The sequence below is a fragment of the Lissotriton helveticus genome, chromosome 5_1 (genome assembly GCF_964261635.1).
Source record: "Lissotriton helveticus chromosome 5_1, aLisHel1.1, whole genome shotgun sequence".
NCBI lineage: Eukaryota > Metazoa > Chordata > Amphibia > Caudata > Salamandridae > Lissotriton > Lissotriton helveticus.
Genome location: NC_136065.1, coordinates 2036292585 through 2036317588, shown reverse-complemented (window position 1 = coordinate 2036317588; position 25004 = coordinate 2036292585). Strand labels below are relative to the sequence as shown.

Below are 25004 nucleotides of genomic sequence, written 5' to 3'. Positions count from 1 at the left end.
TTCCATTGCCACCAGGGGAACCAGTATCCAGACCGGGTGTTCTCTATGGAAGGGCGCTTTCCTCAGGACCCTCTCTACAAATCGCTGCCAAACGCCCGCTGTGTGACGCACAATGTAGGGCAGATTTTTGTTCGCCCCCCTTCCCTGCATCAATGGAACCCGTAGCTCCTGCACAGTCGCTCTGCCCATCAAGAGTCGCGTCTCCCAATCATCCGCATCTGCGAACCATCTGGCCGCAGGTTGCAGTTGTGCCGCGTAATAATATAAGTCAAAGCGGGGGGCCTCTAGGCCTCCCTCCTCGTAGGTGCGCACGACAGTGTGAAGAGCTACTCTACTACGCCGGCCCGCCCAAAGCAGGGATGTAAGTAGCATGTTTAGGGTATGAAAGTCTCTAGGGGGAAGAGGACACAGCGTATTTTGGAGGACGTATAGCGTCCTGGGCAGCATTACCATCTTTGCGACGGCCAGCCGACCCATTAACGATAGCGGCAGGGTATTCCAAAAGGACACTGATTGTTGCAGGGACTGGATTACCCGATCAATATTCCGGGCCAGCAATTGTGCGTCTGTCAAGGCCACTTGAATACCGAGATAACGGAAGCCCTCCCGTTCCCAGCGCAGCCCAAGCTCCGGCAAGTCCTCCAGGGGCACCGAGTCAAAGCCCGACAGCGGGAAGATCAGAGACCTGTCGCGGTTGAGCCTTAGTACCGACGCCTCACCGAACCGATCCAGGTGGTACAACAATATCAGGAGTGCCTCCCTTGGGGTTTTCAAATAAAACAAGGCGTCATCTACATACAGAGAGATGACATTGCATGTGTCTCCCACCGGAATGCCCCATTGTGACATCTCCGTGTGGACCGAACAGCAAAGGGCTGTTGGACCCGGCCTCATGGCGTGGTCCTACCCCTCCCGCATGGCGGGGCCAGGACGACATCAGCCCTCCTCCGGACCTCGGGCGGCCCCTTCTGCCCGACCCTGCACGCCCCAACACCACAGATCCGGCTACCATCCCGGATCCCCATCATCGGCCTGGCCCCAGCGTAGGCCCATCACGACCTAAGCACGAGGCCGTGCCCGACTCCATCTTGGGCCCACCACGTCACGACCACGTGGCCTCGGCCCCAGCCTCGGCCCCAGCGAAGCCCAGACATCGAGGCACCAAGATCCACCCAGGTGGTCGAGTGGCCACTCGACAGATCCCAGAGGGAGAGGAGTTTCGATGGCCCTCCAGCCGTCCCCGGACGCCTGGTATCTATCGCCCTCCGGCCTCCCTGGGCGCTGGCTCCACCCCCCTGCTGGGTGTCTGGACACCGTCATCCCGGCCCCTCTGGCCCCCAGGCGCGAGGGTCCGGACATCAAAGGACCTCCGTCCTATATCTGGGCCAGCCCCGGAGTAGGACGCCAGTTGTATCCTGGACTGGAAGCCTTGCTGACGCTGTCACGGCCGACACCAGACGAACTCATCCTTCCTGTAACCCGACGTCCATCTGAGAGCCTGCTGGCGCTGCCGCGGCCTACCTTGCTGAACCATCTGAGAGCCTGCTGGTGCTGCCGCGGCCTACCTTGCTGAACCATCTGAGAGCCTGCTGGCGCTGCTGCGGCCTACCTTGCTGAACCATCTGAGAGCCTGCTGGCGCTGCCGCGGCCTACCTTGCTGAACCATCTTGTTAGCCTGCTGGCGCCGCGGCGGCTCGAACCTCTCGGAACCCCCCAGCTCGAGGATTGAGAGCTGTGCGTAGGGTATCCCTTCCTCCGCCCAGAGTAAGACTGTCCCGCTACCTTACCCTCCTTGTCCGAGACTTTACGGATCCCTCGATCCAGCTGTATATAATGCCAAGAACCCGCAACCATTATTACTTATAAAAGCTTGAGAACTTGACCTCCTGTGTGGTGTCCGTTTGTAGTGTTGTGATTACTCTGCTGTACGATCCTAGGAGAGGGCCCTCATTCAGGAGGCCTCTCAGTAACGCTCGGCTACTTCTCGACGGAGGGGCGGACCTAGGGGTGGTCAGTCAGACATCTTCTGCCTCCCCCGGGTCGCCTTTCTAACATTGGTGGCAAGCGCTGGGATCCGAGCCCACGCAGATCGTACAGAGAGTGATTCACTCGCTACCCAGAAAAACCCACTGCGACCATGACCACAGAATTCCAGAAGGAGAAAATGGAAGACTACAGTCACAAGGAGATGAAGCAATTCTGCAAAGATCTAGGCATCACTACCACTGGCTTAAGCACCAAAGAAGATTTCAAATCGGCCCTGCAGGCCTGGGTGGACGCCGGGGAGGCGCCACCTCCGAGTGAAGATAACCCGGGCCCGATCGGAGGCCCGGAGGCTCAGCTGAACCCAGCGGGAGAGAGACCCGCAAACCCAAACACGGGCCTCTCCCACGAAGACGCCCGAGAACGAGAGAGGAACCGGCTCCACGAGTTGGAGCTTGCTCGACTCAAACAAGAAGGAGAGATCCAACTGGCAGAAAGGAAGCTAGCCCTCGAGCAGCTACGGCTAGAAGGAGACCTAGAAGAAAAGCGAAGACAAAGAGACCTCGAGGAGAAGAAACTCATGCTCGAGCACGAGCGCGTCCTCAAAGAACTAGAATTTAAAGCCAAGGCAAGCGAGACTGCCACCTCCGGGGGTAAGACCTCACCTCCCCCGGTGGACACGAAGGTGCACATACCCAAGGATGTCGTCAAAGAGTACTATAAGAACGACGACATCCAGCAGTGGTTCAAAGCTTACGAGGTCGCCATGGCCGCCCATCGAGTACCCCTCAGGGACTGGGGTGCCGGCCTGTGGGGGAAGTTTATCAACGAAGGGAGAGACACCCTGCTGGAGCTCCCTGATACCGAGAGGACCTCGTACGAGCACATGAAGACCGCCCTCCTCACTCGCTTCGGACTCACCCCCGAGATGTACCGGCAGCGATTCCGAGACTGCAAAAAAATCCCCGGTACCACGTGGGTGGAATACGTGAACTATTACAGTAGAGCCTTCGAGGGGTGGACTCGGGGCTGCCAGGTCACCACCTACCAGCAGTTGGTCGACCTCATTCTATGGGAACACCTGTCCAATAACTGTTTCGTCGAACTCCGGCAGCACCTCCTCGACAGCAAATTGACTGAGCCACGAAAACTCGCTGTCGAGGCAGACCGATGGGCCAGCACCCGAGTTCCCCGGAACACGATGGGAGATTACGGCCGGGGGTCCCTGGGGAACCACCGACCACGAGGTGGCGGAGTAGGCCAGAGCCGGGGTCGAGACGCCCCCCAGGGGTCATCCCCTACCTCCACGTCGCCATCCCTGGGCCGGAGAGGGGGCCCCCCAGCCAGGCCGGGGCCCCGCCCGAACGTTACGTGCCACAGATGCCAGCGACAGGGTCATTATGCGAATGACCCCCTCTGCCCGATGAACCAGCGACCCGGCACCACCGGGCCCCCAGCCCGCCAGATCGCGGCAGCTGCCCTAGGTGAAGAAAGAAGTGAGGAAGAGGACGACGACCACGAGCAGGCCGAGTGGGAGCCCGCCGCCATGACCTTAGCCTGCCTGGGTACTCACGACATGATCCCCCGAGGGCCGATCCCCGGCAACACCCAGAAGTACCGCCAGTGGGTCACCATCAATGGTCGCCGGACCGAAGCCCTCCGTGACACTGGGGCCAGCGTGACAGCGGTCCGCTGCCATCTGGTGACTCCGGAACAGATCCTTCCTAACGTCCTGTGCCCAGTCCGATCCGCAGATAACTCAGAAACTTTGTGTCAGATGGCCCGCATCCCCTTCGAGTGGGGGGGAGTGTCGGGCGTGCTGAAAGTGACTGTCCGCGACGATGCCCCCGTGGACTGCCTCCTTGGGAACGACCTGGAAAGTTCCCCATGGGCTGGCGTCGAACGAAGAGAGCACCTGGGGATGCTAGGCCTTCCCGAGTGGGTCTGTGCGACCACCCGCTCCATGTCCGCCCGAGCCTCCGCCCCAGCGGGGGAAGGTCCAACAGAGGAGCCAGAATGGCCCGCACCTCCGCCACCCGTCGTCCCCGAGGACGCCGACACCGAGCCCGGCCCCCAAGGGCCCGACCAAGAAGATCTCACCGAGCTCAACCACCTCCCAGAACTCGCTCAATGGCGCCAAGAAGGTGGCCCCACCCGCGAACAGTTCCGGCAGGAACATAAAACCTGCCCCTCCCTCGAGGGGATGCGACAGCAAGCCGCTACGCAAGCCGCTGGAGACCCCGCGGGGTCCCACTGGGTCTACTGGGACAACGACCTCCTTTACAGTGAGCAGAAGATTGCCGAGCTAGGGGCCGGCCGGGTGCTGGTTGTACCCCTCCGGTTCAGAGACTTCCTCCTGAACTTAGCACATGATGTGCCCCTCGCCGGGCACCTGGGGCAGGACAAAACTTACAGCCGCCTGGTGACCCATTTCTACTGGCCAAAAATGCGCACTGATGTACAGAACCACTGCAGGACCTGCCCGACCTGTCAAGCCAGCGGGAAGAGCGGGGGGAAAGTCAAAGCCCCGCTCCAGCCGTTCCCTGTGGTAACCACCCCCTTCGAGCGAGTGGGAATAGACATCGTAGGGCCCCTGGACCCTCGCACCTCGCAGGGGCACCGCTTCATCCTCGTCCTGGTGGACCATGCCACCCGCTATCCTGAGGCCATCCCTCTCCGAACCATCACGGCCCCCGTGGTGGGCCGAGCCCTCATGAGCATCTTCTCCCGAGTCGGCTTCCCCCGAGAAGTCGTGAGTGATCGGGGGTCCAACTTCATCTCGAAGCATATGCGGTCCCTATGGCAACAGTGCGGGGTCGCATATAAGTTCACCACCCCGTATCATCCCCAGGGAAATGGACTAGTGGAACGCTTTAACAGGACACTGAAGGGAATGATCAAAGGCCTAGAAGAGCCTCTCCGGCGCAAATGGGATGTCCTGCTGCCCTGCCTCCTGTTCGCCTACCGAGAGGTACCCCAGAAATCCCTGGGGTTCAGCCCGTTCGAACTCTTGTACGGACACCCGGTTCGAGGCCCCCTTAGCCTGGTCAAGGAAGGCTGGGAGACAGCAGTTCGAGATGCCCCACCGGATGTCTACTGATACCTCCTGACACTCCGCAATCAGACTCGGAAGTTCAGGGAACTTGCCGAGGCCAACCTGGAGGCCAGTCAGGAGGAGATGAAACGCTGGTATGACCAGAACGCCTCGTCCATCGAGTTCGAGCCGGGCCAGCAAGTCTGGGTCATGTCCCCGGTTGAACCGTGTGCCCTCCAGGACAAATGGACGGGGCCCTTCAAGGTGGTGGAGCGCAAGAGCCCCGTCACCTACCTGGTAGACATGGAGTCCCCCAGGAACCCCCTCCGGGTTCTACACGCTAACCGGCTCAAGCCGCACTTTGCACGCACTGAACTGAGTCTGCTGCTGGCGACCGATGACGGAGCTGAAGACGACTCCGAGCCACTACCAGATCTCCTCAGCACCACCGAGAAAGACGGCTCCTTCGAAGGGGTCCGGCTCTACCCTGACCCCAGAGCAGCAACAAGACTGCCGGAAGCTGCTGGGGCAGTTTGCGGATCTGTTTTCCCTCACGCCGGGGGTCACCCGGTGGTGTGTCCACGATGTGGACACCGGAGACAGCCCCCCTGTGAAACAACGAGCTTTTCGAGTGCCCGACCGGGTTCGGGCCTGCATCCAATCTGAGGTGGCCAAGATGTTGGCCCTGGGGGTAGTCGAACCCTCCAACAGTCCCTGGGCCAGTCCCGTTGTCCTGGTCCCGAAAGCCACTTCCCCCGGAACAGCGCCCGAGCTCCGGTTCTGTGTTGACTACCGGGGACTGAGTGCAGTCACCAGGACCGACGCACATCCCATCCCCAGGGCGGATGAACTGATCGATCACCTAGGGGCCGCCAGATACCTCAGCACCTTCGATCTCACGGCGGGGTATTGGCAGATCGGCCTTACTCCTGGCGCACAAGAGCGATCGGCCTTCTCGACTCCAGATGGCCACTATCACTTCAAAGTGATGCCCTTCGGCATGAAAAATGCGCCGGCCACCTTCCAGAGGCTAGTGAATCAGGTGCTGGCCGGACTAGAAGAATACAGCGCCGCCTATCTAGATGACATTGCGGTGTACAACCTTCACTGGGATGAGCACCTGTCCCACCTCTGGGAAGTCCTGACGGCCCTCCGGCGGGCCGGACTAACCATCAAAGCCAGCAAATGCCAGATAGGCCAAGGGTCCGTGACCTATCTAGGACACCAAGTAGGGAGCGGTCAAGTAGCTCCCCTCCAACCAAAGGTAGACGCCATCCGGTCCTGGGAGCCCCCGGTCACCCAGACCGCCGTCCGAGCCTTCCTGGGGCTCACTGGATACTATCGGCGATTTATAAAAGACTACGGGGGCATTGTGGGGCCCCTCACCGAACTGACCTCAAAGAAATTACCCCAGAAGGTGCACTGGACCCCTGCGTGCCAGACAGCCTTTGAGACTTTAAAGACTGCCATGTGCACCGCCCCTGTGCTCCAGGCCCCCGACTACAGCAGAGAGTTTGTAGTCCAAACCGACGCCTCGGAGCACGGCATCGGGGCGGTCCTGTCCCAAGTTAACCCCGAAGGAATCGACCGGCCTGTGGCCTTCATCAGCCGACGCCTCCTGGCAAGAGAACAGCGGTGGAGCACCATCGAGAGGGAAGCCTTTGCCGTGGTGTGGGCACTCAAGAAGCTCCGGCCCTACCTCTTCGGCACCCACTTCCGAGTCCAGACCGACCACCAGCCCCTGCGTTGGTTGATGCAGATGCGGGGAGAAAACCATCCTACCTTGCTGAACCATCGCGGCCTACCTTGCTGAACCATCTGAGAGCCTGCTGGCGCTGCCGCGGCCTACCTTGCTGAACCATCTGAGAGCCTGCTGGCGCTGCCGCGGCCTACCTTGCTGAACCATCTTGTTAGCCTGCTGGCGCCGTCGCGGCTCGAACCTCTCGGAACCCCCCAGCTCGAGGATTGAGAGCTGTGCGTAGGGTATCCCTTCCTCCGCCCAGAGTAAGACTGTCCCGCTACCTTACCCTCCTTGTCCGAGACTTTACGGATCCCTCGATCCAGCTGTATATACTGCCAAGAACCCGCAACCGTTATTACTTATAAAAGCTTGAGAACTTGACCTCCTGTGTGGTGTCCGTTTGTAGTGTTGTGATTACTCTGCTGTACGATCCTAGGAGAGGGCCCTCATTCAGGAGGCCTCTCGGTAACACTCGGCTACTTCTCGACGGAGGGGCGGACCTAGGGGTGGTCAGTCAGACATCTTCTGCCTCCCCCGGGTCGCCTTTCTAACAAGGGCTCTATGGCCAGGGCGAGAGGGGACACCCCTGTCGAGTACCCCGTCCCAGCAGATACTCCACCGATCGCGCAGCTCCAAGTCGTATCCTGGCACGAGGGGGCTCATATAGGATGCGAATCCATCAGCAAAAGTTGGGGCCCAAGCCCACCACTCGGAGGACCTCCTGCAGATACCCCCAATTAACTGTATCAAACGCTTTGGCGAGGTCGATGGATACCAGAACCATCTGCCCCTCGCTGCCCTGTACCAAATGTTTAATGTGATTCAAGTGCCGTAGGTTCATGGCTGTATTACGCCCAGGAATAAACCCACACTAGTCCGTGTGGACAAGATGGGCCATATACGGTGCCAGGCTGGTGGCCAGCGGCTTGGTCAAGATCTTCATGTCAGTATCAATCATAGTGATCAGACGATACGAAGAAGGGTCATGCTTGTCACCCCCCGGTTTCAGGATCATACAAATTTCCCCCGTGTCATACTCAGTGGGAGAGTTCCGCTCTCAAACAGTTCGAGAAATACCTGCAAGAGGAGGCTGGAAAGTGTACCCCCGAACTCCTGATAGAATTCTGGAGGGAACCCATCGCTCCCGGGTGACTAAGAGCGTGGCAGGCGGCCCATAGTTGTACGCACCTCCCCCAGCGTCAGGGTCTCATCCAGTTCCTCCCGTGTCACCTCGGGAAGGGTCGGCAGGGTCAGCCCTTGGGGGTAAGGGAGATAAGAGGCCTCGGTGATAGCGGGGTCCGCGGCATATACCCGTTGTGAATGGGACTGGAGAACCCCAAGGATGCCCTGTTCCGAGTGAACCATCGCCCCGGTTGGGTCCTGCAGGGCCACAATATGCTCCTGGGCCCGCTCCTTCCAAAGGATCAAAGCCAAAAGCCGCCCTGACTTATCACTCTCCCTGTGAAGGCGTTGCCTATATTGGCCGAGGGTATATTTGTCAAGCAGATCGAGGATGTCATGCACACGAGTCCGGGCAGTCTGCTCCCCCTCCCGCTGTTGGGCGTCAGGGGCCGTTGATGTTTGTACATTCAAAAGAATATCCTCCGCCTTCAGAAGGTCCTGATGGAGCTGTTTCGGGACTCCATAGGTGAGACCCCTGCACGCCCCCCTCACCACTGCCTTCAGGGCCTCCCACCTGGTGGCCAGGGAAAGTACCCCCTCCTCCCAGTTAAGGTCCACGTAGTCTCTGAGAGCTGTCTCCACATGGGTTTCCCCACCTGGTCCTGAAGGATATCCACCGGCAACCTCCAAGTCCGAGGGCGGGAAACCGGGGCTCCCCATTGCACCATGCATGCTACCGGGGAATGATCAGATAAAAAACGAGCCTGGTGGGTAACCTCAAGGGACATATAGGACTCTGCGTTCGCCACTAAGACCCTATCTAAGCACTGTGCGTATTGTGGGGGGGGGGAAACAGGTATACACTTTCTGTGTCGGGTTTCTCAAGCGCCAAACATCAACAGCTCCTATATTCTCCATGACCTCCCTAAGCTGTACAGTCATACGGGGCTTTGTGTCCTCTCGGGCGGAAACCTATCCAGGACAGGATCAAGGACACAATTAAAATCCCCGAACCAAAGCACTGGAGCCTCCAGGTCATTGGTCAGGACCCCCTGGAGGGTCTGGAAAAAGACCGGGTCATCCGTGTTGGGTGCATATGTGTTTAGTATAATGACGTCCCTCCCATCCAGTTTCGCCCGCAGAAGCAGGTATCTACCGTGGATATCCGCCTCCATAGATTGGAGAGGGAACAGGACACCGGGTGCCACCCAAATCAGTCCCTTCTAGCATATGTAGAAAATGATGAGTGAAATACTTGACCCCGCCACTTTTTTCTCAATTTCTGAGCTCCCTCATCTACAAGGTGGGTCTCCTGGAGGCACGCAATGGAGACCCTATGTCTGCGAAGGAAAGAAAGGACCCTATATCTTTTAGTGTATGTGCCCAGCCCCCTCACGTTCCAGCTCAAAAACTTATACCCCATGTCTGTTGATGTAGCCAAACCAACCATAGCGCCTTACCCATGGTGTCACTCCAACCCTGTGCCTGAAATGTGATACATACGATGCCTGAAACATTCCCCCTCAACAACCCTTTCCAAAACGCCCCCCCCCCCCACCCACGAGCGATATTCTTGCAACAATAAAACTTGCCAATATGCCCATCCCCTGCTGGTGCCAGGACGTGCACAGCACCCCATTCGCCCAACAGGGCTCAACCCCCCAAAAGATCAGAAGGAAAACTCCCCTCCCCCCACCCAGCTCCCGGCAAGGCCAGCTATCACATCATTAATATAGGGCTCGGACCGTCACAGTTCAAATTCACACAATTTGTCAGACCCTCCGCTCCCCGAAGATCAGCTTCGTCCCTCCAATGCAAATAACCTGAGTACATTCTCCCCCTGGGAGAGGGCCTAGTTAGGCCGGCCACCAGTCACGGTGTCAAACAAGCAATATACAGCCATCCCCGCCCCTCAAGACGGTACCGCCGAGGTAACCAACTGGTCCCCCACTATCTCAGGAATCGTGGTATTGGTAGGCGGGAGAGTATCTGAGGTGGGCTGCAGGGTGTCTGGGACCAGTACCCCCTCCCAAAGGGGAGTCCTCGATGTCGCCGGCAAGCCTTCAGACTCAGTCGGTTCTAGGCGGAGGGCCCCATCATTTGCCACCGTGACACGCTGTCTCTCCTCGTGGTCAACCGTGTCTGAGAGACGTCTTCATCTGCTAGTGCGCCTCCTCGGTGGTCATGTCCCCAAGTACTTCGGGTTCCCCCCGTTCGCCTGGGGGGAGGGCATCCCCTCTGATCTCTAGCCACTCCCATACTTCTTCCGGGGCTTCAAAAAAATGCACCATTCCCTGGGATATAACCTTACATGTACTGTAGGTGTAGCTCCGGGAGCTTCTGTTTGACTGCCAGGAAGGACTTCCGCTGCTCCTGCACCTGCTGGGTGTAATCCGGATAGATGGAGACCCTGGCATTTTCAAAGGTGAGGTTTGCAGTCTCCCTCGCCGCCCTCAGGATGCAGTCCTTATCCCGATAATTGAGGATCTTGGCAATGGGGGCTCGCCGAGGGGCTCCCGGTCTCGGCGGCGGAACCAACGCTCTATGGGCCCGCTCAATCACAAAGACCTCACACAGACCCGTGGGGCATAGTGTTGTACGAATCCACTGCTCCAGAAAGCGTTTCGCGTTGCCCGCCTCTGCCCGTTCCGGAATGCCGAGAACCCTAATGTTGCTGTGGCGTGCCCTCCCTTCCGCATCTTTTGCCCTCCGCTCCAGTGCCCCCGTCGTGGCGGTAAGCTGTCAGACTGGTTTTTTGAGGGACGCCACCTTCCCTTGCAACTGGACGATATTCCCCTCCGCATCGGAAACCTTATCTGCCACCTTTCGCAGATTTGTCCGTAGTAAGTTCACATCAATGGACACCATTTTGATTTGTTGCTCTAGGGCAGAAGGGACCCCTGGATCGACCTCAGCAGCTCCGCCTGGGAAGGTTCGTCAGGAGCTTCACCCCCCTCGCCCTGCCCCGCCTGGCACGTGATCCGCTGTGAGGGTTGTCGCTGTGTGGTGTATTGCGTTATGGTGTTTGGCTGCGAGGCATGGGGCATCCTGTCCTTACGCATTGCAGGTATCCAAAAAGGCCCGTCCCTGGGCGTCCGGATAGCAAAGAAGACTTCAACAGCCCCACTTAAAGGCCTGTGTGAATGTAGGTGATTCACGACCGACTCCCCAGCCGCAGCTCCCCACAACGTCCGCACCAAGTCACCGCAGCGTCATTCTCATACGTCGCAGTCCATGCAAAGTATTCCCTCGGTCCCGGGCCACAATGTCCAAAGCTCAGCCGGGTCCAGTCCCAGCACAATCGTGGTGGACCCCGCAGGTAAGTGGGGACTGCGTCAATGCTGCAGGCAGGCCAGGACCACTTGCCAGCCCCAGGCGTTGCCGTCTCTCCCCCGCAGCTCAACAGGGTAGCCGTGTGATTAAGGGGGCCCAATGATCCATTCCATGAGGAGATGACCCTCACCACAGCACCGGGCCCTTGTCGGAAATGTTCTCTGGTGCCCACTCGCCGGGACCCATCTCCGGTCCTATGACTCTCCAGAGACGGCCTCAGGTCCAGCTCCACCGGTCATGGCAGGCCCAGTCTTGCGGTGTGTCGACTGGCCGGGGGCCCAGCAGATCCCCCGGTGGTCTACAGATGGCAGCAAATGCCCCTCCGCCGTCTCTCCAGCCCTCCCGGGGCTGGCCACACAGGGCGCCCGGGTCTTGGGACGCCCCCGCCCCTGCAGTGTAGGCCGCAGTCCTGGCCCAGGCCGTCTGCGGAGACAATCACCTGCAGGCCCCAGCAGCACCCGCAGGTTTCCCAGTCCTCCGGAGGCCCCTGATGGCAGAGGATGCCTCCCCCGCCTGTCAACCTCTCCTCAGGGTCAGCGCAGGAGGGCCGGGAGCGCTCCCACTGCCATGACGTCAGCCGCAGGCCTCATCTCCACGCCGCCCGAGTCCGCCGCCAGGCCCTGACATGGCCTCGAAGCTCCAGCTCACACGGGAGGCCCCCGGATGGCAGCGGGCACCCCCCCAAACCGGATCGCCTCTCTGATGGTGTAGGCCCACGGAGCTCCAGCAGTGCGAAGGCCGCTGCGGCGATTATGCCGGGCTCCCCCCCACAGGCCACAGGCGATCCTCTCCACGCTGGGGCCCCGGATGGCAGTGGGCCCCTCTCTTGCGGCTATGTTACCCTCCTCTCGGGGGGCCCGATGGCTGTGGACGCGCAAAGCGTGGGCAGCCTCCGTCACGCTCGAGTAGGCCACAGTCCCCGGCCTCGCGTGATTCTGGCCTCGCCGCCACTCAGCCTGGGCTGCCACCCCCGCTCTCCATCCAGCAGGCAGTTGCAGCTCTTGCCAGGATGGGCCCCTGGAAACTCGGGACTCGTGGACCTCTTTTACTCTGTCCGAGGACCCTCGGGAAGGATATTATTCAGGATTTATGTGCCGGCCTGCCGGGAGCCGAAGGAGCTTACGTCCTGTCGGCCATGCTGCTTGGCCACGCCCCATAGTCTACAATATTAGCTGGCATTAGGGAAGAGCATTAGTTCCTCGAGGAACAGCTTTTAACAAAAAAAAGTTAATAAAACACATGCGGCAACTCACATCTAGAAGAGATATGTAATGGTATGGGTCAATGCCATGAAGGTTCCCAAAGTGAGCAATTTTACTAGGGCAGCAAACATCAGTCTATTTCAAAGTATCACAAACATGATGTCTATGCCAGTCACCTTGCCACCTTTCTGAGTATAAATGTAATTGTACTGTGAAGGTGGCCCTATTAACTGCTGGCGTGGCCACCAAGAGAAGTGAAAAGTGCTGTGCAACTCTTTGCAAGAGGGAGTGGACACAGTGGAAGGAGATAACTGTAACCATTTGTATACAGTGTCCTAAGGATCTTCTCATGAGACACTGGCCCTAGAGAGCTGGAGCTTTGCCAGATTTCTAGGATATCCATCTCTGATAAATTTGCAAACAATCAATCTACATAGACTCGCCCACAGTGGACCGAGATTTATTATAGAACGAGAACTTGTACTTGAGAAAAGTAAATTAACATGTAACCAGATGGAGTTAATGGTAGGTTTTCTACCAAGGATCCTTGCTTAGTGCGGCTAATACTGACCAGTTGGTATTATCCAGTTGGTGATACTAGTGAAGGAAAAAACCTATTCCAGACTGCGCCGGAATCCTTAAGACTTGAGCATGAAAGTGCCTGGACAGGACAATGCTGCAAGGCCATACTAATGGCAAAACAGCACTATACTAACCTGCCTGCTTGGTGGGTGGTGTGTGTCAGCATCACGTAGAATTTCGCATTTACCTTGAGTTTTATGTGTATCCAACATACCATAACCTCTTTTTCATGAAACGTTAAAAGTTTCTTTGAAAGTGTTTTCATATTTTTTTATATTCTTATAACATACCCCCTACTAAGACTAAATTGATATGTTCAACTATCCTACAGCACATCCAACCTCACATACGCTGCTGCAGTAATGTCAAAATTGTGCAGTGCCATGATCAGGGATAATTGTTCAAGAAGTACTGCAAAGTTGCAGCACTGCAGTTGAATGTTGTCAGACAGTAATTTCGCACATTGAAAATTCCCCAAAACAATCCTTACTTGTAACATGTCTCTTGCTTTAAAACACCCACAACTTCTCCTTATCCTACTCACCTAACAAATCACTCCAAACTAATGTTCCTCTTCGCATTCCTTCTCTAACCAGGCACATGCCAAAAATAACTTAATTCAGGCTACTATCTCTATAAATTCTACATACCCACACAAAAATCCCCTCCTGTCTACTCCTTCCCTAACCACATAAAAAAAAACATCAACTTCATTCTGCCCATTCCAAAAAACACTACAAAATACCTGATGTATCCTTTCCCTTAACACACCACATCCTGTAAGCAAACTCCTCTATCCTACCTCCTCCATACTTTTAACACACACTAACAATCCACTTCATCTTGCACCATCTTTAACTCCAAATGAAAATACACAGTTCATTTGTATCCTTTTTTTCTTTGATGAAAGACATGTTAGGTGGTCTCACCATGTACTCTGCATGGCGTAGGTGACTGACGGGTGAGCAGGTCTGGGAGGTTGTACTGGCTGCTCGGTAGCATGTGGCCGACGACTCTTCGCCATCACCGCCTGTTATCGCTGTATGAGTCTCCTCTCACAATCTCTAGCCGAATGTCTTCCTCAACTGTGAAAACGTGGAGCACACCACATGTATGCCAGTGGGATGTATGACGGTACCACGCATACTTTTACAACGCGTACCGTTACAACGCTACTTTTACCACGCAAGTCGTTACAACGACTTGCGTGGAGGGGCGCTGGATAGTAAATTTTTTTATTTACTATTCCAACTCCAGCCCCCGTGGACTCTAGGGAAGGAGTTGGATAGTAAATTAAACTATTTACTATCCTGGAGCGCCCCCCAGCGCAAGTCGTTGTAACAACTTGCGTGGTAAAAGTAGCGTGGTAACAGCACCGCGTTGTAAAAAATGCGTGCTAACCGTTGCATACCATGCCAGTGTGGCACCATATCCAGGATGAAGCGAATGGTACAGTAAGGTGTGTCACTGGTAGCTGCTTATCTAGCTGGTGCCTGGGTGGTCATGGCTCGCTGCCTACTGGTTGACTGCTGGATGTGGCAATGTTTCCCCGTTGGATGACGCAGGACCCATGACAGGCCAGATGGACTTGGTGGATATAAAATAACCCTCAAATTCAATTTCCACAAATCTCCTTTTGCCCCATCCTCTGTCACTAGTCAAGGTAGGAGTTTCTTTGTCTTGAACTGTGGTCATTCTCCTTGACGATGATGTGTATCACTCCAGGTGGACTAAGGGGCTTCAGGAGTGTGGCGTGTTCTCTCGGTCGCTGGACGTGGGGAACTACCGTGGCCCTCTCCAGTACATGGCCTGGAAGAAGATGTGGACCCTCATTGACCCTGGTGAGTAGAATCCCCCTCAAGACCCTGCAGAACAAAGTTTGAGACCAGAGAGAGTCTGTGGTGTCAAGATCAGGACAGTCTAGATGGTGATGGAGGTCAAAGGCAATGTGTATATATTTCAAACTTGTTTGATAAACAGAGCTTTAAATGTATTTATTTTGTGAATTTATAAAAATGTGCATTTAGCGATTACGGTGTTATGGCGCTAGATGAGCTCAAATGTAAGCAGCACACGAGCCACTTACTGAATAAAGAGCCAAGTGAAAATAAAAATCCACCTTATTCTTCATCAACAATCACCGGCAAGAGGTTTCTGAATGAGTAGCTCTTTTATGATCCAGAGCTGGTATGTGAAGAATCCCCTTTTAGCCCAGGTAATTGAAAGGTCCTCTGTCTGCCCTGGCATTTAGAGTGCATTTATAGGCCCCCCGTCTAGCCATGCCACACAGGGGACATTTCAAATAATATAGGCCAGGTAGGGGCTCCTTCATATACTCGGGCAGACACGGGACCCTTGAAATGCCAGGACAGATTGGGGTTCTTTCAGATACACGTGCAGACAGAAGATGTTTCAAATGCCAGGACAGACAGGAGTCCTTTGAAATATCAGGGAAGTTAGGGGCCCTTCCAAATACCAGGGCTGATAGGGATCCTTTCATTAGCAGAGCAGACAAAGAACCTTTCAAATGCCAGGGTTGACAGCTGACATTTCAAATGTCAAGCCAGATAAGGGGTCCGTTCAAATGCCAGAGTAAACAGGGTACCTTTGAAATGCCAAGCCAGATAAGGGGTCCTTTCAAATGCCAGAGTAAACAGGGTATCTTTGAAAAGCCAAGTCAGATAGGGATCCTTTTAAATGCCTGGGTAAACAGGGTACCTTTGAAAGACCAAGCCAGTTAGGGGTCCTTTCAAATGCCAGAGTAAACAGGGTACCTTTGAAATACCAAGCCAGATAAGGGGTCCTTTCAAATGCCAGAGTAAACAGGGTACCTTTGAAATGCCAAGCCAGTTAGGGGTCCTTTCAAATGCCAGAGTAAACAGGGTACCTTTGAAATGCCAAGCCAGATAAGGGGTCCTTTCAAATGCCAGAGTAAACAGGGTAACTTTGAAATGCCCCGCCAGTTAGGGGTCCTTTCAAATACCGGAGTAAACAGGGTACCTTTGAAATGTCAAGCCAGTTAGGGGTCCTTTCAAATGCCAGAATAAACAGGGTACCTTTGAAATGCCAAGCCAGATAATGGGTCCTTTCAAATGCCAGAGTAAACAGGGTACCTTTGAAATGCCAGGCCAGTTAGGGGTCCTTTCAAATGCCAGAGTGAACAGGGGACCTTTGAAATGCCAAGCCAGTTAGGGGTCCTTTCAAATGCCAGAGAAAACAGGGTACCTTTGAAATGCCAAGCCAGATAAGGGGTCCTTTCAAATGCCAGAGTAAACAGGGTACCTTTGAAATGCCGGGCCAGTTAGGGGTCCTTTCAAATGCCAGAGTAAACAGGGTACCTTTGAAATGCCCCGCCAGTTAGGGGTCCTTTCAAATACCAGAGTAAACAGGGTACCTTTGAAATGCCAAGCCAGTTAGGGGTCCTTTCAAATGCCAGAGTAAACAGGGTACCTTTGAAATGCCAAGCCAGATAAGGGGTCCTTTCAAATGCCAGAGTAAACAGGGTACCTTTGAAATGCCAGGCCAGTTAGGGGTCCTTTCAAATGCCAGAGTGAACAGGGGACCTTTGAAATGCCAAGCCAGTTAGGGGTCCTTTCAAATGCCAGGGTAAATAGGGGGTCCTTTCAAATGCCACGGCAGATGGGGGGCCTTTCAAATGCCACGACAGACAGGGGTCCCTTCAGAGCAGACACTGATATTGGTATTGGACAAGGAACTCACAAGGATACTGTACATGCCTTTTCTATCAATTCCAAGAAAGTGTCATGGATTCAACAGAGGGATGAACCAAAATGTACAGAGAGAGGGAGGATGCTACGGCTACTGCAGATAGCACTGAGTGAGTACCATCAAGGAGACATTCTGGTTGTGGTCGCCCGCGGACACCCTCCTCCACCATACATGATGGGTCCCTCTGCCGCTGGGACGGCGGGAAGGACCCGAAGGGGGAACGCGGGCCGTCGGGAGGCTGCCTCCAACACGTGCCCTCCGGCACAGGGGCCTCCCCTCCTGCCCCACGAGGGGTGCAGGGATGGGTGCCACAATCCCTAAGAAAAGAAAAGGAAAAAAAAGGAGACATTCTGATAGACAGAATTAGAACCATTCATTCAATAATGTTTAATAATGTTTATTTCGGGCACAAGCCCATAAAACACATGAAACATATCCTAAAAAAATCATTAAAAAAATAATGATTTACATTAATTCATAAAAGAGATTTCCATCTTGCACAATAAAACATTACAAAGGGTAAAATCAGATACTTTCACATTATTAGCATACAAATAATCTGTACAATGTGCTAATTACTGGAAAACTATAGTTGCAATCCCACTGCTTTCTATACGCCAGACAGCTACCGAGAGCTAATGCAATACCAGCATTATAGTATAACTGTAAAATGCGATATGCTTCGCGATCTTTTTTTACTCCCAAAGTAATGCAGATAGGTCTGATCCCAGCCCTCCTCGGTCACCCATAGGCTGGACAAAAACATAAATTGTAACACACATCTTCATGCCTGTATGAGCAGAGGGAACAGGTTCGTGTTTTGTGGGTTCTGTGGTCCCAGTCGTAGGTAAAACTATTTGCCAGCAATATGCCCACTCTAAGCTTTATAAGCGTGCTAAGGGAGGGACAAAAGCTTCCATATTTAATACAAGTTTGGGAGTGGGTTTGAAGGACAGGAACGGATCAACCAGTTTACCCACCAGCCTTTGCGTTTTGGATATATGCTTTGTGTATGAAGGTCCAATGTTTCTCCCTAATAACCCTCTTTGTGCTGCTATTAATTAGAGATGTGTTTGACCAATAGCTGATCAGTCCCAGTTCTCCCAATTGTTGCTTAATATAATTTTATTTATTTTATTTATGTAGTTTATAAAGCGCACAGCTACCCCCGAGGGGGTGTCCCGGCGCTAGAACCAGATCCGCGAGGGGAAAAAGGGGGAAAAGGACGACAGAAGAAGGGATCAGAGTCCGGAGAACAGCCATGTTTTTAATCTGGCACGGAAGATGGATTCGGTCGAACAGAATCTGAGGTCGATTGGGAGGCAGTTCCACAGTTTAGCTGAGATTACGCTGAACCCTCTGCCGCCCATTCTGGCACGTCGAAAGCGAGGAGCGGTCAAGAGGCGTAAGTGGTTAGATCGCAGTGATCTAACGGAGTGGGAATTGATACTCGCTTTTGAAGATAAATAGGACCCACGCCGTTGATTCCTCGAAAGGCGAGGGTGAGGATCTTGAACTGGACACGGCTTGCAATAGGGAGCCAGTGTAGCTCCTTGCGATAGGCAGCGACTGACTGGCGGTAGGGGATGTTTCCAATCAGTCTAGCCGCCGCATTCTGAACGATCTGGAGCCGGTCTATCAGATATTGAGGGGCGCCGGCGTACAGGCTGTTAGCGTAGTCCATATGCGAGGTGATGAGGGCCTGAGTGACCGTACGGCGGGCGGCCAAGGGGAGGTAGGGAAGTATCTTTTTAATCATGCGCAGCTTCATGAAGCAGGCAGAGGTGACCTTATTGACTTGGGCTTTGCATGAAAGTGAATCGTCGAACTGGTAACCCAGGTTACGTACAGAATGAACTGGGATAGGTGCGGGGTCAAGTGCTGTAGGCCACCATAGGGAAGGGGAAATAGGGTTTTTCTGGTTAAAAAACAGAACCTCTGTTTTATCAGAGTTAAGTCTTAAGTGATTATTAGTCATCCAAACATTGATGTTGTCTAGACATTGGCGGAAGTTGGCAAACGTGTAGTCAGAGTGGTCAGTGAAGGAGAATATTAGCTGAGTATCATCAGCGTATGAGACCACTCTGACTCCACAGGATTCCACCACGGCGGCCAAGAGAGCGAGATAGACGTTGAAAAACAGAGGGCTGAGGGCAGAGCCCTGCGGAACACCGCACAGCAGGGGTTTACCTTCTGATTTAAATGGTCTCAGCATCACCCTCTGACTTCTGTCAGTGAGGAAGGATTTAATCCAGGTAAGAGCGATGCCGCTGATTCTGACCTGTTTGAGACAATCCAGGAGTATTTTGTGGGAGACCGTATCAAAAGCGGCAGATAGGTCGAGGAGGACCAACATGGCCTCCTCGCCCCTATCTGCACACCCGCGAATAGTTTCTGCTACTTCCAATAGGGCCGTCTCAGTGCTGAAACCCGCTCTGAATCCGGACTGAGAATCGTGCAAAAGAGAGTTGTCCTCCAGAAACTCTGTAAGTTGCAGTTGCACTGCCTTTTCCAAGATTTTAGCGGGTTTGGGGAGGAGGGAAATGGGGCGATAGTTAGAGAATTGGGTAGGGTCGGCATCAGGCTTTTTCAAGATGGGGACAACCAGTGCTTCCTTCCACATGGTTGGGAAGATGCCATGATGGAGGGAGGCATTCCAGACTGAGAGAAAGGAGCTTGCCAGTGAGGGGGCCAGATCACCCATGATTTTGGCAGGGATAGGATCAGAGGGAGCGCCAGATCTACATTGGGTGAGTAGCCTGAGTGCGGTCTCAAGAGTCAGTTCATTATATGACTGCAGGGAGACGGCTTCTGGGGCCCTTATATGTGGAAGCGAAGGGGCTACCCCAGAGGGGAATGCGGCAACCCAGAACCTCCTGAGGCAAAATAGCCGGGAGACAGAGACTTGTACTTTTTATCTTTTTAAAAATCTTTGGTGTAATTCTGATTTGTGTGTTACTCTTGATTACTTCTGCTGCTAAAAACTCGCCTTACCTGGCTACACAGGACTCGCTCTTCTTAATCCACCGCTCAGCTGCCCTGCGCTGACAGCGGGTCTCTCCTACAAACCACGGCGCCATTGCCGGCGTGCGACTTGGCCACGCCCCCTTGGAGGCCACGCCCACTCCATGCAGGTATATAAGCTGACTTACTAGCGCTACCTGCCAGAACCCAGAACCTCCTGAGGCAAAATAGCCGGGAGACAGAGACTTGTACTTTTTATCTTTTTAAAAATCTTTGGTGTAATTCTGATTTGTGTGTTACTCTTGATTACTTCTGCTGCTAAAAACTCGCCTTACCTGGCTACACAGGACTCGCTCTTCTTAATCCACCGCTCAGCTGCCCTGCACTGACAGCGGGTCTCTCCTACAAACCACGGCGCCATTGCCGGCGTGCGACTTGGCCACGCCCCCTTGGAGGCCACGCCCACTCCATGCAGGTATATAAGCTGACTTACTAGCGCTACCTGCCAGAACCCAGAACCTCCTGAGGCAAAATAGCCGGGAGACAGAGACTTGTACTTTTTATCTTTTTAAAAATCTTTGGTGTAATTCTGATTTGTGTGTTACTCTTGATTACTTCTGCTGCTAAAAACTCGCCTTACCTGGCTACACAGGACTCGCTCTTCTTAATCCACCGCTCAGCTGCCCTGCGCTGACAGCGGGTCTCTCCTACAAACCACGGCGCCATTGCCGGCGTGCGACTTGGCCACGCCCCCTTGGAGGCCACGCCCATCACCTGGATAAAAGTATGTGTCATTTCCGTACGCGCAGCGGACGGGCGCAGCGGGCGCGCCGTTTGCGCGCCGAAGGCGCGCCTAAGGCAAGCCCGTCTGCGCCCGTCCGCGCCTGGCCCGTGCCTAGGGCCAGTCCCCCTGCCCGTCCGGCTAACATCGACCGCACGTGCTGGACCAAATCTCAACTTCTCTCCCTAAATCCCACTACTTGCCCGGCCACTTCACGATGTAGCCCGGATCACTTGGAAGAGGCCTCCTTCCACTGCCCCCGATGCAATTTCACGCTTCCGCCGTGGAGTCGCCGCTCCTCTCCCTGTCCTATCATGCCTACCCGCCAGTCACTCCCCCTTACACTGAAAGCTGGCCTGGTCAACTGCAGGTCTCTGCCTCGCCATACCAGCGAGATTTGGATGTCAATTATCGCCGAAGCTTGGGATATCTTATTCTTCACCGAAACGTGGCTTACAGATTCCTCCACCCCTGACATCCACCTTGCCATTCCGCCCGGCTACACCTTAAAGGGCATCAATCGTGCAGGGGGCAAAACTGGAGGCGGTTTAGCCATCATCCTCAAGTCACATCTCAATTTGTCCACGACCAAATTGACTAACATAGCTATGTACTTCACTGTTTCGGATTCCGCGGCAGTTAAACCGGCTGGTACATTAGTATACAATCCCCCTACCTCCTCCACTCCCTCACTAACTGCGCTCACCCACCAGCTGGCTGATCTCTCCCTCAAACACCAATTCTTTCTGGCGTTAGGAGACTTCAACCTTCATGTGGACAACCATTTATGCCCTAAAGCGAACAATCTAATAGAAACCATGCAGAGCTTAAACCTACTACAATTAGTCAATGGCCCCACTCATATAGCTGGGCACACCCTTGACCTAATTTTCGCTAACTGCTCTAACATCACAGTCTTCCCTTCCCTCCCTCTCACCTGGTCTGACCACTTTCTTATCCCCTTCAACCTTGTGCTAAACCTAAAAACCTTTGCGGCCCCCATCAAAGAGCTGAGAAGAAAATGGCATAATGTTACCTCGGTCACCTTTGACTCAGCATTCCACTTTCAGCCGGAACCCCACTCCAGCGACATCGATGGAAATGTCACCAGACTCAACTCTGCTTTGTTCCAGGCCATCGATTCCATCGCCCCCCTCAAATCCATCTCCTCCACCAGATCCCGCCCTTCTGCCCCTTGGTTCTCTACCATCCTCCGAGAGGAAAAAAGCAGATGCAAAACACTCGAACGCAAGTGGCGACAAAATTACGACCCTGAAGCCAAAGCCATTTACAAAACCGCGTTAAAAAAATTTCTTAAACAAAAAAAAATAACCATGAGAGACTACTTCTCACTACAAATTGCTAACGCCAAAAACTCCTCAAAAACCCTTTTCAATATTGTCAGAGACTTCATCAACCCACCCGCTACGGCCACGCAGAACTCTCCTAGCCAGGCACTTTGCGATGGACTCTCAGACTTTTTCTTTGATAAAATAAATAAACTACGGAATTGAAGCCAAGGAATGGAGTTACTATTCCTTATAAGACGTCCGCAGGGGCTGTTCTATATGTAGCCAGCTCCGGGATAGACCACAATCTCAGCCAGAATAATAGTGGCTTCAGCCTGACCATGTCACCAATCCTCTTAAGGCCCATCCATAATATAAAGGTACTTGTGGAGGGCGTTTTGGGAGTTTAAACAAAGATTTCATGAAACGGTTCTCCCTGGTTATCAGCCAACTCACGTTACCTATCCACCAGAAATCTCCAAATAAGAAGGCTGATTGCACCTCAACCCTGTAAATCTCAGTAGCCGAGGAGTTGTGGCTTTATAGCGATTGGCTATTGCAGAGGCGCCATGGAGAAGAGTCAGCACTGAATTTAAAATATGTGTTTTCCATTTGCGGATTTATCTGTCCTTACTCCCAGATAGTCGAAATGCTCTACCTCTTGGAGTTTGGACCTGCGCATCCCAAATCCCCAATTGAAAGATTTGTGGGATTTCAAAACCATTATTTTGGTTTTGGGGAGTTAACTTCCAAGTCACGGGAGTTGCATTGATTGTCAAAACTCTTAAATAGGTTCTGTAACACAGTGTTGTCCACAAATAGTAGTGCAGGAATGGGCAGCCCCCCAGGTTAGGGCAATTTTGAGTGCAAGGCGAGAGAAAGTTAGCCACATCATTTATGTAGAGGGAGTAGAAAGTCGGAGCAAGAACGCACCCCTGTCGCATACCATGAGTGACAGGAATACGATCTGTGAAAAAAAAACACCCCGCTACCCATCTTACTTGGGCATAATTTCCTTCGTTGAGCCTAGTGAGGACATCCTATAAAGTAGGAACTACTTCCAGCCGCTCCATTGTTGACTACAGTTTATTTCTTGGAACCAGATCAGAGGCGACCCTCAGATCAACAAATGCTGTGTAAACGTGATCCAAAGGACGATATGTTCTTCCAATCAGTCTTGCAAGCGATCAATCACTTGACAGCAAAATACTTTTTGTAAATTGTCAATCGAGCTGATTGGCCTATAATTACCAGGGAAAGTCCTATCACTTTTTTTAAGGATTGGGATACATTCCGCACCCAGCCACCATTATAGTATTTTGCCACCAGCCAAAATGGAGTGATATAACAGATTTATGTAAGGGTCCCAGACCTCGGGCTCTGAGCAAAAGGGGTCACTAGGACTTTATCCTGGCCTGAGACTCTGCCCATAATCTGTAGTGATTAGATGGCATTGTAAGTTTCCTCTACTGTCAATGAAACTAAGCTCAATTTTACTGAACTTCTTGATGGTAGGAGACAAGTTCTTGCTCAGCCATAGGGAGTGTCGTCTTCGGGGAGTGGCATACAGGTTCGTAAAATGTTCTACCCATTGCTGGGGTCGAACTGAAAATTCTACAACCCTTTGGGTTAGTAGATTGCCGTGTGATAGGATTTGCCAGAAGGATTTCTGGTCCTTCCTTTTAGTTGCTTCAACTAAAACTAGCCAGTTAGAATCAATCCACTCCTACTTGTGCTAAGCTACAACTGTTTTATAGTTTGCACACGATGACTGGATTATTATGAGGTTGCTTTTTTCGGAAGGTGGGCTAAGCGCCGTGTCCACCGAAACGCGTCGACATTTTTAACCTTATTACATATTTTTTATTCCACTATATGTGTTGTTTTTAAATGAATTTCCACATTGTGCATTGATATATTGAACTAGCAGTATTAGGCACTGTATTAAATAAAAAAAATGCGCCTTGTTCAAATTTTAAATGTATTTTAATTTATGTTAAATTTATGAAAAAAAATTTTGTGCAATTAAATCATCCTGTGCCACTTTCATTTGTTTTGTGGTTCTACTAATAGAAATAGGTACTAATGGGCATGATTGAGTGTTGTTCTGAGAGAATGAGTAGTGGCGATTGGTAGATATTATTTCTACTTACAAGAATCTAAACCCAGGGAACACTTTCTATTTTTCTGATTATTATGAGGTTGCGCCATTTAATTGCCATATTTAGATGTGCTTTCGCTTTCCGGCACTTGCTCGAGTACCAGGAGGGAGATTGGAGATTTGCTCATTCCCTTCAGACATCTCTCTTTTGCAAAGAGTGTATAGAGCCTTAAACAATTCAATATGTAGTTTGTCCAATGGAATCTCATTTGTTGTAAGTGTTGGATAAGGCCCCATGATGTTATTGAATGTGATAGAGCGCGCGAGGTCACCCGACCAATAATTTCGCCGCTTCCGGCTTCGGGCCCATATATTTCAATTCACCATATACATTGAGCAGGTGACTTCACGCTCTACTACCAATTTGTGTGAATTCCCTACTGTTATTCTTCAGCGTACCCGACTTACCATCCACCGACACGGGTACCTATGACCACAATGGATCAGGGAGCTAGCTGTAAAAGGAAAGGCAGCAAAATACAAACCCAACCAATAACATTCAATTTATCTGTAAAATGACCACGGACAACTGGAAGTTTTAAAGTGTTTATCTAAAGTTCGTTCTCGGAAAGCATTAGATTTACAAGAATAAGACAATCGATAATCAAGATAATGAAAAGTACATAACTATAGAGAAATAAAGTCAGGGTAATCATTGAAATACTAATATGAGATGCAACGAGAATATGCTATGCAAGTAGGGCAAAAGTTCTTTAGACAGTTTAAGTAAGGAGGTTCTAGACCATATCAGGAAATGACAAATCGCAATGCAAAATATAATTTCTAACAGGTAGGGTAACATGGGAACACGTTATGAAATAAATGCAAATGACTTTACATTTCAATAGTTGCGGAAAGCATGGAAAATTAACATGAGCAAAGGTGTGTCTTTATTGAAGCAAAAGACAGAAAATAGAAAGGTGCAAGGTTTAAAGATTTCAGAGCAATATTTACCTAGACTGGTGTGGAAACCAAACCCTGGCCACGGGTCAGTTAAGGACAGGAAACCCTCAAGGAAGGATACCCCTCAATGGACAGCAGGTGCAGAATGGACACCCAGGACAGGACAGGAAACCCTCAGAT

General features: G+C 52.7%; 1 protein-coding gene across 2 annotated transcripts in view; it reads left to right on the top strand.

Annotated features, from left to right (window-relative positions):
• LOC144756223 (nuclear factor 7, brain-like) overlaps nt 1–25004 on the top strand; it is a 254591-nt gene that overhangs the window by 56258 nt on the left and 173329 nt on the right. For both annotated transcript variants that reach the window (XM_078645838.1, XM_078645840.1), the window contains exon 6: nt 14723–14838. In XM_078645838.1, coding sequence (XP_078501964.1) covers nt 14723–14838 — 116 coding nt within the window. The remainder of the gene's footprint in view (nt 1–14722; nt 14839–25004) is intronic.